The sequence below is a fragment of the Tiliqua scincoides genome, chromosome 3 (genome assembly GCF_035046505.1).
Source record: "Tiliqua scincoides isolate rTilSci1 chromosome 3, rTilSci1.hap2, whole genome shotgun sequence".
Taxonomy (NCBI): Eukaryota; Metazoa; Chordata; class Lepidosauria; order Squamata; family Scincidae; genus Tiliqua; species Tiliqua scincoides.
This window is the reverse complement of record NC_089823.1, coordinates 80,794,895-80,812,588: the sequence shown is the minus strand read 5'-3', so window position 1 is coordinate 80,812,588 and position 17,694 is coordinate 80,794,895. Positions and strand designations below refer to the sequence as shown.

The 17,694-nt window shown below is 43.9% G+C and overlaps 1 protein-coding gene across 7 annotated transcripts in view; it reads left to right on the top strand.

The window, feature by feature from the left end:
- FRMPD4 (FERM and PDZ domain containing 4) overlaps nt 1-17,694 on the top strand; it is a 351,306-nt gene that overhangs the window by 328,333 nt on the left and 5,279 nt on the right. For 6 of the 7 annotated variants that reach the window (XM_066619173.1, XM_066619174.1, XM_066619176.1 and 3 more), the window contains 6 exons: nt 3,132-3,258; nt 6,594-6,683; nt 7,862-8,044; nt 11,137-11,275; nt 13,266-14,324; nt 14,614-15,897. In XM_066619173.1, the coding sequence (XP_066475270.1) occupies nt 3,132-3,258; nt 6,594-6,683; nt 7,862-8,044; nt 11,137-11,275; nt 13,266-14,324; nt 14,614-15,897 (2,882 nt within the window). The remainder of the gene's footprint in view (nt 1-3,131; nt 3,259-6,593; nt 6,684-7,861; nt 8,045-11,136; nt 11,276-13,265; nt 14,325-14,613; nt 15,898-17,694) is intronic. The other variant, XM_066619178.1, reaches the window with a different exon arrangement.

The window sequence follows — 17,694 nt, the reverse complement described above, 5'->3', positions numbered from 1 at the left end:
GCAGTGGCATGAAGTGAGGTCATCTGACTTCCTGCTAGGTATCTAAAGGTTAGTCTACTACATGATACAATGCTGGGGAGTGGCCCTTAGATACTCCATGTCACCAGTGAGACACCTTTGTGCCGTATGCCAAGACAGGTTAGATGGTAAATTTAGGGTGCAATCCTAACCCACTTTCCAGCACTGGCATAGCTGTGCCAGTGGGGCATGTACTGCATCCTGCAGTTGGGGGGGGCAGTCACGGAAGACTCCTCGAGGTATGGCAATGTTTGTTCCCTTACCCATAAGTTGCATTGCCCTTATGTTGGTGCTGGAAAGTGGGTTAGGAGTGCGCCTTCAGAGCCCTACCCTAACTAACTTTCCAGTGCTTATGCTGCTGTGCCAATGGGTTAGATGCTTCCTCCTGCAGTGAAGGGGCAGTCACAGAGGCCTCCTCAAGTTTGTATTGCAGCTGCATAAGCACTGGAAAGTTGGTTAGGATTGGTCTGTTACAGTATAGTAGCTACTTCAACCAGCTTTTATGTAGCTGACAATGTGCTGACTAGCCATTAGTAAGGTACTGTTGAGACAACAGCAACATTAAAAGAAAGTCTCTTGTGTCTCGTGTCAGTATAATTATATATTGTCACACTGATACAGCGAACTAGACTGTGGGAACAAACAAATTCAGGCTGTGTGCCTAGAATATTCTAACATAGTATTTCTGTAACCATACATAGAGCAATGGTGAAACTGTCAAGCATAAATCCGGAGAGGAATTTTCTCTGTAGGGGGGAAACTAAGAATGGGTTTCTTCTAGGTGTTTGTCAATTTCACTTCCTCAGTAAATGGGCTATCTGCACTGGCTGAGGAAAAGCTTGCCTTGTTTCATTGATACTGTTTTCAGCCTTTGTACACAAGTACTCAGTACTTAGCAAGTACTTAGCAAAAGGCTAAGAGCATGTTACTAATGGTGCACTTGGTTGGTGTAAGTCCCTTACGCTGGGCCCAGGAATGTTGCAAATGTGCTGTAAGGCATGTTTGCGCCTCCATGTGAGGTGGGCCGGCCTGTGCAAGGACTTGCACCAGTCTCCCAGTGCTGGATCCCATTGTGGAGGAGGTAAGTTTGCCTGACCAGGGGAGGATGGAAGAAGGGCACAATGGGACGTTTCAGGACTGGGGCGCGAACCGATATGCCGACTGGGCCCCGTAGAGGGGTGGGACTGGTCTGAGCAACCTAAGTCATATCCTAACCCTGCTCCTGAGCAGCTTGTCCTGGCACCAGCTTGCTTGTATCTGCACCATTGATTTCACTGGCACTGATCTGTGTTTCCCCATTGGGGTGGGTGCCACATGGCACAGGTTAAAGGGAAATAAATCCCCTTACTCCAGGTTGTGCAGCAGCCACCTCCTATCCTGTGCTGGATACAGCACAGGCCAGTTTGCCTGCCTGTTCCCGCACAGGATAGGATTGGGCAGTGATATGCTTTTTTATGTAACATAAATTATATGTAAGAGAATCATAGATAGGAAGGGTCCAGGATACATGTCCATTTTGACAGAACTATAATATCCATGTTGGAAATCAAACCTATTGCATTACTGTAGACTATGTAATCATACATACTACATGTAATTACGACCAATCTGCAGCATACGCAAATTCGCCACCAGGGTATCTGTGGTATTCGTTTTTCTGCGAGGAGCAACATTGAGACCACACTTCGCCATTCACGAGGTGGGTTTCACTAACCATGATTCCTGCTGCCTCTGGAAAGTCTCTGCTTGCCAGCAGAGACCTTCCAGAGGCAGCAGGGACAAACAGCCCTCCGATTGCCTCGGTGCGCTTTGGACAGGAAAAGCCTCTGAGGATTTTCCCGGTCCCTTCAAAGCACTCTGTGCCAATCACAGATGCTTCTTTAGAATGTCCCTCCTGAATGCAGCAAGGACATTCAAAAGGGCACCTGTGATTAGCGTGGAGCACGTTGAGGGGGCTGGGAAAAGCATTCCATGCCAATCATGGACGCCATTTTGAATGTCCCTGCTGCATTCAGGAAGTTCCTGTGTGTAGCAGGGACATTCACAATGGCACCCATGATCAGCACTGAGCACTTTCAATGCGGGTAGCAGGTAAGTCACCTCCCACCATCCTAAATCCCTCGTACCAAACCGCACTGAACCCGTCGGACCAATGGTTCCAAACCCACAAATTTGCAACCTGCTGGTGTTTGCAGGAATGTAAGTCTTGCAGGTAGTGGGGATTGATTGTATGTTAGTACACATGCTGTTTCAGCTGAATTTTTTCTCAGTGCATACAGCATTGGATACATAATTGCGTAGTTGTATTAGCAGTCCAAGAGTGCATGGCTACAGTAAAAGCTAAAATTTACAACCGTATGTCCATGACTAAAATATTGCTCCCTAATAACTTAAAAAGTGCACAATTCCAATTGATGCACAAACAGCCAGCCACATAAGTGGCCACTTGAAATTGATCTGCATAAGGACAGCCATTGGTGTGAGAGACTTTCTGTGTGATTTAGGGTGCAATCACAACCCCTTATATCCAGCACCGGCATAGTGGTGCCGATGGGCCGTGTGCTGTATCCTGCAGTTGGGTGTCACTCACAGAGGCCTCCTCAAAGTAAGGAAATGTTTGTTCCCTTACCTCGGAGGTTAGGATTGCACCCTTAGCTGATTTTTAGCATCATCACACCCCTAATTTCATGGGTATACAAGCACACAGTTGGAAGCATGGTTGAAACTTCCTATATAAAGAGCCATCATCTGCAGCCTCTCCTGCATTCTCTTTATTCACTCCTACTACAGTATTCACCCCTATAGATGGCTGTGTGTGTGAATCAGCAATTCATTTTCATGTTGTATTCCTGATACAACCATTATTTGATACTTAAGAGCAAAAGACAAAAAAGAATAGTTGCTGAAATTCTATGAATAATCTGCTTCATGGGGCAGATTTGTTCTTCTACAATTTAATTTATATTTTTGTATGGAATAGTGTCTTCTGTGTACAGGAAAACAACCTGCATTTGCCACCAAAGGGCTTCACCAGGTAACTTTGGCTTCAGAATACCATTCCATCAGCTACTTGCCATAGGAATGTGAAATTAAAGGTATGCCTTATATTGCAGAAAAGAATGGGGACTGGAGACTTTTCTTCCATCTGCTGTACTGCAGAGCATGAAAGAAAAGAACATAAAGAAAGCTCTTTCGCACCTTGTCAAAGCAAATCAAAACCTAGTTCCTCCGGGTAAAAAGGTAATGCATTTGCATCTTAATAGAAACTTATTTTCATAATCAGAAGCGCTGCATCCAAAGGGGAGATTTTAAAGTTGGTCCTTTTAGAGAAAGAAGTGGCCAATGTATTTTTCAGAGATTGCCAGACTATACAATGCACAGTGCTTATTGCTATGTTTCAAGAACAATTAAAAATAATTAATTTAGGAAAGCTATTATTTTATCTTTAGAATGATGGGAAATTGCTAGTTAACCACAAGGGCATGCCTGTTTCTCTCCTCCTGCATTCATTCTGCTTCTACATTTCATAACAAAATTGCTAGAAAATTGCTTTCTCTTCCTAATGTTCTGAACTGCATTAAACTTGGGAGTCTGCCACAACCACACATCTACTGATTGCTGTGTATAGTAGACTGATCCTGATTCCCCATTGATGTTAATAGTCTTTGGCTCTCGCTCCTCAAGACTCTCATCAAACTGGATTTGTTTAAGACAGGTTCCGTTAATCACAATATGAGAGCTAAACTCATGCTTAGCTTTCCCCCACTAAAACCAATGGGACTTAAGTTTGACTGGATCATGTCTTTTTAAGCCACTTCAGAGACTCAATTTGTCAAGGGGTGGGTTAGAAATGTTAAAGATAAATAAAATTAAGAAAATAAAATAATTCTTCTCATCAGCTCAGCTATTCCAACATCTAAAAGCAAGAACAGTTGATTATACCTCATTTGTAAATTATGTCATTGTTAAGAGTGTATCATTAGGATGTGTTTGTCTACCCATTTTTTTCAACAGTTATGATCCCTTTTCAAACATTACAATATTGTCATGGGAAGCATTCTTTTGTGGTTTCATCCCACAATATTGCTGTAAAGTATGGAAACATACAACCATTCTGGCAGTGCCAATCATTTGGATCTTTCTTCAGTGGGACACCAATTCCTTGGAAAAGATATGATGATTCACCCATAGGCTTGTAGGCCTGCAAATGTTATGGCAGTTATGTGGTATTAAACCATAGACATGCACCCAAAGCACTACTGCAACTTTGAACTCAGGGACAGGGCTGACCAGCCATGACTGAGATCAAGGAAGTTGCTTCTGTTGGCTGCAGGTGGTACCTTGTTCCCATCATCCACCTCTGTAGCTGCCTCACCTCGCCCCCATTAGCCCCCCCATTTCCCCTTAACTTGCAGCTGTATATTTTGAAATAGAGTGGCAGAATGGCGCACAGCAAGGAACCTGGGAAAAGCACTTCCCCATTTCCACTTCACAGATCCTTTGTTTTGGCTTTGCTTTACAGCTCTGTTTCATAACATACAGCAACAGAGCAGGGAGGGGGAAATGAGTAAGTTGGGGGGCCTGCTTCCAATACCATGGGGCAGGGAAAAGGAGGTCATGATGGTGGCAATCTTGTTTCCATTTGCTGGTTGGGAAGAAGATCTCTGGCATTTTCTCTCCTTTTTCAGTGATGTCAGGTGGGTAGATAGAGGGCCACCACCATCACCTCTCCTCCTCCAGTCCTTCAGAAATGAAGGAGGAGGCGGATAGCAGGACAGCAATAGAGGTGGCAGAATTTAAGCAGCACTTCCAATTCCATTTCCACTTGGGCCAAGCCTGCCTGAGGATCCTAGAAAAGGGATTAAGGGCCCAAACGTGTTCCCAGTGCACTGGCTTTCACCAGTGTGCACTGTTGAATACATGCTGTAAGGCACATTGCAAGTCATACCGTGGGCTCAGCACCAGAGCTAGCCCAATGCGAGCCGCGATGGGCCAACTCCGGTCCAGGGCCCACAGTCTGCCACCCAGCAGCTCGCCCAAACTGCCAAGTGGTGGAGAGGTGAGTGGGGGGAGGCAAGGAGGAGGTGTTCTGGGGCAGAGGGGAGAGCAGGGAGAAGGCATGGCGGGGAAGGGAAGGGGTGGGACTGGCAAAACTCAGCTCTCCTGGATCCGGAGCCCCATGTTGGGCCACGTGACCTGACACAGGTCTCCTTGATTCTGCGCCAGCTCAAGACCCTTCGCAGAATCGAGTAGCCCCATTGCAGGGCTACTTCCCTTACCCAGTGGAAGGGGATGGAAGTCCCCTTCCCCCGTGGAGCCACCAGTGGCTGCCTGGTGTGCTTAGAATGCTACGGCAGCCATTTTCAGCACTGTAGCAGCCCCACGCACCAGGCAGCTCAGGATTGGGCTGTAAGAGTCCAGCTGTATATTTTGTTGTACAGAAGTATCTTATCCTGCACTGAGACCCATCCACTGGTTCGGTGGCAAAAGGTCCTATGTACCATATAGGCACCATTCCGAGGAGTGAGGGGCATTGTATATTAAGACCCCTGAGAGCAGTCTTCACTTAGTGCTAGTGCACTGTTGTCTACAGAAAGATTAGTAAGAGGAGATTATAGAGGAATTTGGAGAAAATTAATGCAGAGGTGGAACAGTTGTGCCCTGTTTGTCTTTGGAAGGATTCTGCAGTAACTGACATTTTTTTAAGTTGTAAGAACTAAGACCCAATGCACCTGTTGTACAGATTGATGTAAACAAGGTGATTCTGGATTGTTCTTCTTCAAACTGCAGGTGGACGGTTATATTTTTGAATCTTTCCCATGCCAAATAACATCCTGCATGTAAATGTGTACATTGGAGTAAAGGTGTAACACAGTCCTCTTCCTGACATTCTGCTCTAGGTACCTGTATGACGTTTTTGGCTTTTTTTTTCCTTTTTCAGAAAGACTCCCACCTGCAGTCTAACATAGAACAGTCCTGAATTCTGCCATCTCACTCTGCATAATGTGATAATTAGACTAACAGCCCAATCCTATCCACACTTTCCTGGGAGTAAGCCCCATTGACGCTAATGGGATTTACTTCTGAGTAGACATGCATAGGACTGGGCTGTAAGTGACTTTTAAAATGGAAAATTCAACATGCCTCATATATAAGCCATGTGAGATTTACATCATATGCATATAAATCAATAGAAAATTTGTAACTTTTGTCAATAACTCCTTCGAGCAATCTAGCATACTAGTCAACTGAAATGCTTAATGAAATCACTGACTAGATGGAAGTTCTGACTAGATGGAAGACTTTCAGTGATCTACCTCTGAAATCCTTCAGTGCATAGTTCAGCTCTTTCCTCTCCTCGTCCAGTCTTAAGTATTTGAGCAGCGCTTCTAAAAAAAAAATAAGGCTTTAATTTCAAGGTCTAAAAATAATTTCTGTTCTCAGGAGGTTTTTGGAGGAAAGATTTATTGGAAGTCTTTTTAGACTGTGTAGTCATGCTCTTATTAATCTCTTTCATGATATTCACCACTGTGTCTTACCTTTTTATAAGTGTTTTTTTCCCCCGTCATCTTCAGCTTTCTGCTCTGCAAGCCAAGGTGCATTATCTCAAGTTCCTCAGTGATCTACGACTCTATGGAGGCCGTGTATTCAAGGCAACATTACTGGTAGGCTTTTTCTTCGTCATTGTTTGACATTTTTTCTGTATACTCTGCAAATGGTTAAGTGACCGTCTAATTAAGCCCTAATTCCTCTACATATAATATTGAACCAAATCAAATATTGTTCTAAAGTGTCTCCATTTTAATCATCTTTTCTTTTATAGAATTATCATCCCTTAGTACCAATGAAACGCCTTTGGAAAATATTTTCTTTAAGAACTTCCAGAGGATTGTTAAGACCCAATCCTCAATCCCATTAGCCCAGGCGCTGGGTGTCACAAAAATGCCATAAGGCATGTCCGCAGCACCCAGAGAGGAGGGGCCACCAGCACTGGGCCAGCACCAGTCGGCACTGAGCCTCAGTGCCATGTGGAGGGCCAGCCAGCACTAAGTAATTTTGGTGCAGGGGAGAGGTGGGGAGTGGGCTTAATGGGGTGGGGGGAGGGCAGGTGCCAGGGACGAACTGGGACAGGAGGGAGATTGGACTGGCAGGGTCTACTCCACCATATCCTATCTGCAAAGCCCGATATAGAGTCTCTCAAGTCTGTGCCAGCAAAATAGATGGCACAGACTTGAGAAGTCCCATTGCAGTCCTTTGGGGCTTGCCCTGGTTTGAGGGAATGAAAGTCTCTTTCCCCTGAGGAGACCTCAGTAGCCTCAGTTGTGCCGCTGGATGCAGTGGTAGCCATTTTGGCTCTGCTGCAGGTAGCATAGCTGCCAACTTCAGGATTGGGCTGCCCATCTGTTAACAGCACAAACAACAAGTGTAGCAGCACTTTAAAGTTTAAATATTTTTCTTTCTCTGCACGGACTGTCATGGATACAGTCCTCTTGCATTTCATGAAATAGACTGTAATCCACAAAAGCTTATAAACTGGTAAGTTTTTAACATGCTAAAACATTCTCTATTGCCTTTTCTTTGAGAAGTGTAGCATGTGATCTGCTACCCTGTTAAAATGGTGAAGCTGGACAGACCTCTGTGGTTTGGATATGGAGTGATGTCCTAAACGGTTGTCATTCTTTGGTGTTTGTATCTTGATCTGTTTTCAACCATATAAGGACCTTGTGCTGCCAAAACACTAGTTCCTGCAATGCAAAGCCTTCATAGGATTGGGCTGCTAAATTAACATACACTTCCTTGCAAAGTAAAGTTCTCTTCTTTTTTTGTTTTGTTTTTGTTGCAGCAGGGAGAAAAGCGTTCTGAGGTGACATTGTTAGTGGGGCCACGGTATGGTATCAGCCACGTAATAAACACCAAAACAAACCTGGTGGCCCTACTGGCAGATTTCAGCCACGTGAACAGAATTGAGATGTTTACAGAAGATGACACTACTGTTCGAGTTGAGCTTCATGTGCTAGATGTAAAAGTATGTTGAGCATTGATTTGTCTTAATCATTTAAATAAGATTCTCAGCTTTGTGTCATACAAATCAAAAAAGAGTTCTTATGCCACTTTCAATTTGATGGCCCATCAAGTTCAGCATTAGGTCTTATTCAATTAGCCTTTGTTTCTATTTTCTAAGTTTGTGCAGTGGACTTGAATCATATCTTCATTGCTGAGAACCTCAGTATGAAGTTGTAAAGAAACATAGCTTTGAATGTTATATGCATATGAAACATTCTGCACACATTGCACATATTCGTAATTTGAATAATACTAGTTTTATTTTCCATTTCATGTGTTAGTATATATTTTGTGAAAGACATGACCAATAGTGCATTAGTTGCCACAAGATCCTTAAACAAAAATGCTTTGAAAGAAGTAAAAAGAAAATATGAAGTTACTGCATCTAAAATGTCAAAAAACACCTTATTGGATCTCCTAGTGTGGTATTCTTATTTGAAGAATTTGTTACATGGTCTCAGTGTTATGTACCCACTGGATTTTACAAGTTCTGAAGACCAATAGCCCCAGAACTGGTAAGGGCACAGAGATGTTGCACACCAGCCATTTTGAAGGATGTGAATAATCTCTTCCTCTTCTCCTATTGGACATGCTATACAACTAAGAAGGACCAGAATCATATCAAGGAGAGATTTGATGGTCCAGTTTTGGGGTTTCTTAAAGGAACAGACCCCATTTGCTTCAGAGCCATTTCTTCCTGAAAAATTGCAACTCTACACTCTTGATCTCATTAGCTGGAGTATGTCTAGGTGTTTGGAAACATATCTGTACTTTTAGCTGCCATTGTTTCAGTGTGATTGGGGGTGGAAGCCATGTTTGCAAGATACATTGTACTTGGAAAACTAAAGAGAATGTGGCATAAGTTGGCCTAGCACAATCAACACATCTTCCTCAGACTCAGGAGAGACCCTGGGGGATCCAGCAATTTGATTGTGTATCACCATGGAGAGAGTGTTAAAACTGAACTTCATAATTGTGTCAGGGCACAGTACCTTGTCTTATCCCCCCCCCCCCCATAATATAGATTTATTAAGCCTTTGTCTTGGATTCACTCGGGAGAGGGGAGTGAGAAGGAAGAGAAACAGGAGAAACATGATGACACTGAACCCATACAAATCCTTTAGTTATAAGGATGCTGCTTATACCATAGTACACAATGAAGTTTTGACTGCTAATATACTTTGCTGTTGTTTTTACAGTTCATTATACACTTTATTTATTTACTGCATTGGTATACCATCTTTCTGCTCTCAATTTAGAATACAAATACAAAAAGTGAAAAGATAAAACAATAGGACAGCATAGTTCTCTTATGGCTCAATCTTATCAGTGCTGCTGATGGAGCATGCTCTGCAGGCTGTGGTGGGGCATGCAACCAGATGCCCCCAGAGAGCGGGGCATCCCCTGTAGACCCCCTGGCCTCCAATGGGTCGCCGACTGTCTTGCTGGTGTAAGTCAAAGGAGACTTTTGGGGCTGGGTCCAGGTCAGGAAGGGAGAATAAGATCTTTGTGTGGGCTTGCTGTCCCAAGATCTCCCCACAAACCACCTCCAGCTTAACCCACTACACACCCCCAATCCTCCCCCAAACTACCCTAAACCAGCCCTCTGCCACTTTACCTACGCTAGCAGGGGATCCAGGAGCTCCTGGCATGCACACGGAACCTCTGGCTTTTTGCACCATAGCACACAATGGAAACACAGCATTTGTGGCACCGCACCAGGGCTTACAGCAGTGGATCATAAGATCCGCCACCATAAAAGCCCAGCAGGATTGGTCCATTAGACTATTGGTAGTCTTTTCAGGAGCTGATGGTATATTATTTGATATACTAAATCTGTCATTAAGAAATGTGCTTAAAAGCTATTTCTGCCCAACACTGCATGTAAGCAACAGGGATCAAATGTGTACACCTGTGGCCGGGCAGAAATGGGTTAACTCTAGCAATCTTTCTTTTTTTTTAAAAAGTAGTTGCAGGGGTCTCAGCCCATACCAGGTGTGTGTGGGGATAACCATTTTCCTCTGCTCTATTTTCTTGCTGGGTATCACTCTCATCCTCTACTCCTGTGTGCTCCCAAAACAGCTATTTGCAGCTTTCACTTTCAGAGGAAAATAACAGTGGAAGACAGTGATTCCCAGCAGGAAAATGGCACAGGGGAGAAAGAATTACTCCCCCTTTCCACCTGCCATGGTTCCGACCCCGATCAAAGTCCCTTCTTTGTCAGACTTCGCACTTCTCACCAGGGTGCCCTTGCTGTACCATGTAGGTTGTCCCATCATAAGTTCTGTAGATTGAGCTTCTTCTCTTTTTCAGTGTATTTACATAGGTCTTCAAGGGCCAGGCTGCCCAACTGAATTTTTTCAGGCTATTAGTATTTCTGAGTTTCCAAATTACCTGCCTGAGAGGCTAAATCACAACAGTGCAGCCTAGAATCCATTCAGCTATTCTAACCCTTTGGTAATAGTTCTATACTTTCTTAGCAAGCAGCTGATTAACTTACTGGAGGGAAAAGAAATCCACAATCTATCTTCTCCTTTCTAGTAGCTGTAATGGAACATAGCAAGAAAATGCCTATGTGGCTGAAATCATTAATCTTGAAAATGCACTGGAGTCCCTCTCACTTGTTAAGATGGGTGATGGATATACCAGTGTTGTGTTGCCATTCTCAGTGGACTTTAAACATAGACTTCTTACACTGTGCGGTCACAATTTTTCACGAAAATGAATTTGCGTGCAGCATAAAGTATTCATATTAAATAAGTAGTCTCAATTTTTTGACTTGTAAGAGAAGATATACAAATAATTAAAAAAAAAATACTAGCACTCCCCCTTTTTGTGTTTTAAATTCATGGACGCCTTATTGAACTTACTGTGACTGTTTATTAAGAATAAACATGCTTAAAATTATGCTGTCAGTCAAATTCCTTGAAGAGGATTTATATACCCCAAAAGTACTTTTTCTAAATATTTCATGCTGTAATTATTGATGTATTTTAGTCCCACTAGAGATAAGTATATAGACTTTATCATGACCTTGTTGTCTTTTCTGCTTAGCCAATCACTTTACTAATGGAATCGTCAGATGCCATGAATCTTGCTTGTTTAACAGCTGGATATTATAGACTTCTAGTTGATTCCAGGCGCTCAATATTTAACATGGCCAGCAAGAAAAATGGTGGAAGCCGTGAAGCAGGTAATGAATAAGACAACTTCACGAATCTGATGAGGTGTACTGTAATGCACAAAAGCTTAAGCTGAAGTAAATGTATGAATCTGCCAATCACGCAATGCAAGCAGCAAGATTGGGGTTTGTTTGGTCTGGCATGGGACACGAGAGTCACCTCCCTGCTGCAGGGGATTGGGGGAAGGATGGGAGCTGGGCAATCTCAAAGGGTTCTTAAGGCACCGGCACCTAGCTCACTTCCTCCTTTGCACATGGGCACAGTACAAGATTCTTTTAGGTGCAAAAAGACTCTGTTACAATACAATAAACACTCAAACATACAAGAAAAAGTGCCAGTTTACTTTTTAGGTAAGCATTTTTGCTAGTCAGTGCTGAAATTAAAAGCACACCTACAAAATTAACTTTTGGAGTCAGTATTTTAAAGGTGATTTGCTGCATTTCTGAATGTTCTGATTCATAACCATTTGCTCATTGCTGTTCTGCCAGACTGAATTATTCAATCTTTGTGGGTTTCAATATGTAGTCAAAATGTGTAGAGTGATTTATTCTCATTGTAACCAAAACACTATCTGAATTCTTAGCGGTATCCTGGAATAAGCAGCAGCTAAGAAGAGAAAGGTGTTATAAACTATGGTTCTTTAAGTTAGTCCTTAGTTCTCTGAGGTTCTCTTCAATAGATTGGCAACAGGAAGAACCAGTCTTAAGAAGCCGTTTGATAACAGCGCAATCCTATCTTGTGCTGGAGCAGGCAGGCCAAGAGTCTTGTGCTGTATCCAGCGCAAGATAGGGCACCAAAGTGGCTCAGTCAGAGGTAAGGGAAAACTCTTTCCCTTACCCCCGGGTAAGCCACTGCAGCCCCTATGGGTCTCCCTGAACTTGCACTACGTCCTGAGGTGGCACAGATCTGAGGATAGCAGAGTGGCTTGAAGCTGCTCCACATTGCTTGGGAACGGGGGTTGGGATCCAGCATAACAGCCAGATCCCAGCCCTGCCTCCCACTCCCTGCCCGCCCACCCCCAGAATCACTCTCCACCCACCCTCCCTCTACCCCAGAACGCCTCCTTCCCACCCACCCCAGAGCCTTGCAGAGCCAAGCTCGACCAACATAAGAACATAAGAACAGCCCCACTGGATCAGGCCATAGGCCCATCTAGTCCAGCTTCCTGTATCTCACAGCGGCCCACCAAATGCCCCAGGGAGCACACCAGATAACAAGAGACCTCATCCTGGTGCCCTCCCTTGCATCTGGCATTCTGACATAACCCATTTCTAAAATCAGGAAGTTGCGCATACATGTCGTGGCTTGTACCCCATAATGGATTTTTCCTCCAGAAACTTGTCCAATTCCCTTTTAAAGGCGTCCAGGCCAGACGCCAGCACCACATCTTGTGGCAAGGAGTTCCACAGACCGACCACATGCTGAGTAAAGAAATATTTTCTTTTGTCTGTCCTAACCCGCCCAACACTCAATTTTAGTGGCTGTCCCCTGGTTCTGGTATTATGTGAGAGTGTAAAGAGCATCTCCCTATCCACTCTGTCCATGCCCTGCATAATTTTGTATGTCTCAATCATGTCCCCCTCAGGCGTCACTTTTCTAGGCTGAAGAGGTCCAAACGCTGTAGCCTTTCCTCATAAGGAAGGTGCCCCAGCCCCGAAATCATCTTTGTCGCTCTCTTTTGCACCTTTTCCATTTCCACTATGTCTTTTTTGAGATGTGGTGACCAGAACTGGACACAATACTCCAGGTGTGGCCTTACCATAGACCGACACAAGGCTTGTTCCCCAAGCTGCCACAGAGGCTGGATGCAGCCTCCGTGTGCTGGCGTGGCTTGCTCCCGAGGAGGCTGGCGCAAGGCACTTGTGCCAGCCTAACGCAAGGTTAGGATTGCGCCCTTCAAGTGTGATTGTTTAGGAATAGCAAATAATTGAATTAATTTGTCTCAAATAGCATGAATACACGTGATAATTCACATTTTCCCCTTCCTGTATCAATTTTTAGGGATTGAAACTAAGGGGAAGCATAACCTCCATGGGTCTGAGTGGAACTGTGTAGCAAAAACTACTACATTCCCAGCAGAAGGAGAGCAAGAGACCCACATGTTTGTAGACTCAAAACAGAAGACTGCAGATTGTTCGGACAGCACCTTATGTCCAAAAGAACACAGGCATTTGTACATAGAGAATGTTTATAATTCAAGTGGACTGGATCAGCAGCTGGCCAAACAAGAGGACTCTGTGGAGTCAGAAGAAAACAGAAGTTTAACCCAGCAGTCGATGTTGTCATACTCAGGACTGGAACCAAACAAGAAAGCACAGGGATCTCCTAGAGCAGCAAAAGTATCCTTTATATTTGGAGATCACAGTTTGGATGGCATCAATCCTCAAACTCTTGGCTATGAAAGACTGTTGGATGAAAGTCCAGAAGCATTAGATAAACAAAGAGCTCTTTATATAAGCCACGCCAATGACATTAAGGGATTGGAGTTGTCCCCAGATGCTGAGAGCATTCAGTTTGCAGCTAATTCTGTTTATGCAGGCTTAACTGATGGCAAAATTTTTGGGGGTGCAGAAGGGATAGAAGAACCTTTGCTGCATGATATCTGCTATGCAGAGAACACTGATGATGCTGAAGATGAAGATGAGGCCAGCTGTGAGGAAGACATCATGGTAGGAGAAATCAACAGGCCTGCTCTTCTCAGTCTTTCAGGCTCCAGTGATGACATCATTGATTTGACATCACTCCCACCTCCAGAAGGTGATGATAATGAAGATGACTTCCTGTTGCATTCTCTAAACATGGCCATTGCTGCTCCTCCACCAGGATTCAGGGATAGCTCTGATGAAGAAGATTCTCAGAACCTCACAACACAGTACAGAGAGGACAGGGAGCAAACTAACAATTCAGAGAATGATGACATTCCAGTGTCACTTATTGATGCTGTCCCTACTAATACTGAAGGAAAATGTGGAAAGGGGCTAGATGATGCTGTGGTTACTACTCTCCAAGCCCTGGAGGCTTTGGCTGCTTCAGAGGAACAACAGACAAATGACAATTCAGGTTCTCTCACCACTGTTACATTCATTCATTGAATACAAATCATACCATTTCATCCATTTTCACCATTTAATTTTTTCCCCACCATTAGCCTTTTTGGAAACATTTCATTATGGTTATTATTTTTGCCACCACCTACACATATCATGTGATAAAGCTACCATTATGTTAAGTTGCCTTTCTTGGAAACTATGCAATATGTGAATCAGTATTCTAGAACCATTTTCTTATCAGTGTATTGAAGTGCCTGACATGGTTTCATTAATTGGCTCTTATTTTTTGTGGCATGCAGGTGTAGCCATCTTGAGAGCATATAGCCCCGAATCATCATCCGATTCTGGCAATGAAACAAACTCTTCTGAAATGACTGAAAGCTCGGAACTGGCCACAGCCCAGAAACTGACTGAAAATGCCACACGAATGTTTTTGCCCTCTAATGAAGGTTACCAAGCATTTCCAGAGCCACAGGCTGAATTCTCCATCACCAAGAATCAGGCGGGAGGCCTACTTATGAAATCCTTACCATCTTCAGCTAGTCAGCAAGTTCCAGAGCTACAGTCGAAAGTTGTGCCTTCTAAGCAGATTCTTCATTCAGATAACATGGAGATGGAACCGGAAACCATGGAAACCAAATCAGTCACTGAATATTTTAGCAAGCTGCACATGGGTTCTGTGGTATATTCTTGCACTACTAAAAGGAAAAATAAGGTAACCGATGGGGAAGGGAAAGCAACCCCTGATGGCAGTGCTGTTATGAAAAAACAACAGGGGGCTAAAAAAACAGAAACTGAGGAGCAAAAGGGCAAAATCAGTACTCTCTCCTCCAGAGAGGGTCAGCGCATAAGCACTTTTAACGTGGAGAGAACTGCCTTTCGCAAGGATGGCCAAAGATGGTTTGCTGCTTCAGATGAGGGAGTAGCAGAGAAACCAAATTCAGAAACAATGAATGGAAAGGCAGTTCCAAGAGTTTCCAGCCTTGGGAAAAACGAGTTGGACTGTAAAGAAGAAATGCGTCCTGAGCTGGATCACAGTGGACTTTTAGGGCATGAGCCAGATGAACATTTTGTGTCCGATGTGACGACTCTGTCTTCACCCAAAGACCTAAACGACTCTGAAGTTGCTGTTTTAGCCACGGATGAGCATCTCTCCAAGCTTCCAGAAGCAGAGCAGAGTGTGCCTAGGCTATGTGAATATCACTTAGCAAAGCGCATGTCGTCCTTGCAGAGCGAAGGCCATTTTTCACTGCAGAGCTCCCAGTGTTCTTCAGTGGATGCGGGATGCAGCACAGGCAGCAGTGCGTGTGGAACCCCAGTGGAATCTCCGCTTTGTACTTCAGATGCTAAGCACATCATGCCTGACTCGATGGGGAAAGGCTTAAGCTATATTCCAGCCGATGAAAGAGTTGCCATGCATCCCAGCCACGGAGCCACATACAAGGAGCTGCATCAGCAGTCAGAAACTGTGTGTCACAGAATGACAGTGCCTGTTCTGCATTCCACAGGGAATTCTGCTGATCCTCTGTTTGGCACTTTGAGAGATGGATGTCACAGAATTCCCAAGATCAAAGAAACTACAGGTACAGCACCAACAAAACATTAATCCAAGTGGTTTTTTATTGTGGTTGTTGAAAAACAGTATATACACGCAGTATACAGTATTTCTTAAAAATACAGCTCCCCCCCCCCCCCCGGGAATCCACAGGGGATCTGTTCCAGGCCCTCCTGCAGATACAGAAACCGTGGTTATGGGGGAAACTGTATAGGCACGATGCTCCTCACTGCCATGTACTCCCCATATTCATTACCTTCTGTTTTCATCATTAACATGCAGTCATGTTTTTTGCTTTTACAAACACTAAAAGAAGAATGTGACATGCAGGCAAGCAGCCTGCATGCTGGGGGGAGAAGACTAAGTGAATATTAACAGGAAGCAGGACAGTCCCTGCTAACATTCTGACTATGTCCCCCTAGCATGCAGGCTGCCTGCCTCTTGTCACATTCTTCTTACAGCATTTGTAAAAGCAAGAAATATGACTGCTTTTTAATGAAGAAAAGAGAAGGTAATGGATGCAGGAAAGGGGCTAAGAACTGCAGATAACTGAAACCACAGACACTGGATCCATGGATACAGGGAAAAGCCTGTATGTATAAAAACCAAGGTTGCCATTTAATGCTATTAAAATCAATTGGCATAATTTAGAAATCTCATATACATGGTGGAGCATATCCACTACACCCAGGAATGTAGTTGAGGGCAAACAGCCCCCTTAATGCCTTTTAAAGACATAAAAATGTCACTTCCGGTTTTACAAAAAACAGGGACTTTTTTTTTTGCCTAAATGACCTTTCTGAGTCCCACAGAGGCTGCTGGCAGACACACATGGCTTCTGCTGGCCTCAGAAGACTCTCCAGAGGCAAAGGGAACATAGCTTGTTGTCCCTGATATCTGTGTATTCAGCTATCCATGGCGGGTTCCGGAATGGACACACCTGTAGTTACAATAGATAGAATATCACATTCAACATGACTAACTATTTTATGAAACTTAACTGAAGATTCACTTAAGCACATTCAGTGTACATAACAATTATCTTCTCCCCTCAGACAGAAGACAGCAACAGTTCAATAGAGTCCAAGAAATTCTGAACTCTTTTAGAAGACAGTGCAATTTTTGTAAATTTTTGTAAATCACAGCAGTGCATCTCACCAATCAAGTGTTTCCGTTGGCTGGCAGTCTGTTCTGGATAGCATTGATCCCTCTCCTGGACACACTTCCATTAATTTGTGGAAGATCAGAGTATGTGCAAATGTCTGAGATCTTTCAGATTAATCTGGCTATGCAGTGAGTCTGGCTATACCTTCCTGGTAAAGGTATACAGGATTCAGTGTCCATCTGTGGCACTGGAGATGACATCATGGAACATTCAGAGGATCTTATTTCTTCAGTCCCTGCTGGGGTTACCCCAGAGGTCTATAGCTAATCGATGTGATGGTATCAAATTGTATCAGGTGATACTTAGATGCTATAAGACAAGGGACCTATTTGGTTCTGGACACAATGGCAGGACACCATTTGTTTAGACACCTATAATCATGGTTGGTTGGCAGCCTTCAGTCTTGAAAGACTATGGTATAAGCCTACAGCACCTGGTATTTCCAGGTGGTCTCCCATCCAAGTACTAACAGGCCTGACCCTGCTTAGCTTCCGAGATCAATGGGCCAACATCATCTGGTCCACCTGTAGATGCCAAGGTGTGCCGTATCCCCTTGTAGATATTTGGCTAAGTCATTGATTGCTGACATGCACATAAAATTCTACCTTTAACGAGTCCAAACTTGAGCATAAGCTTCTGCACATAATTGCTGATGATAGA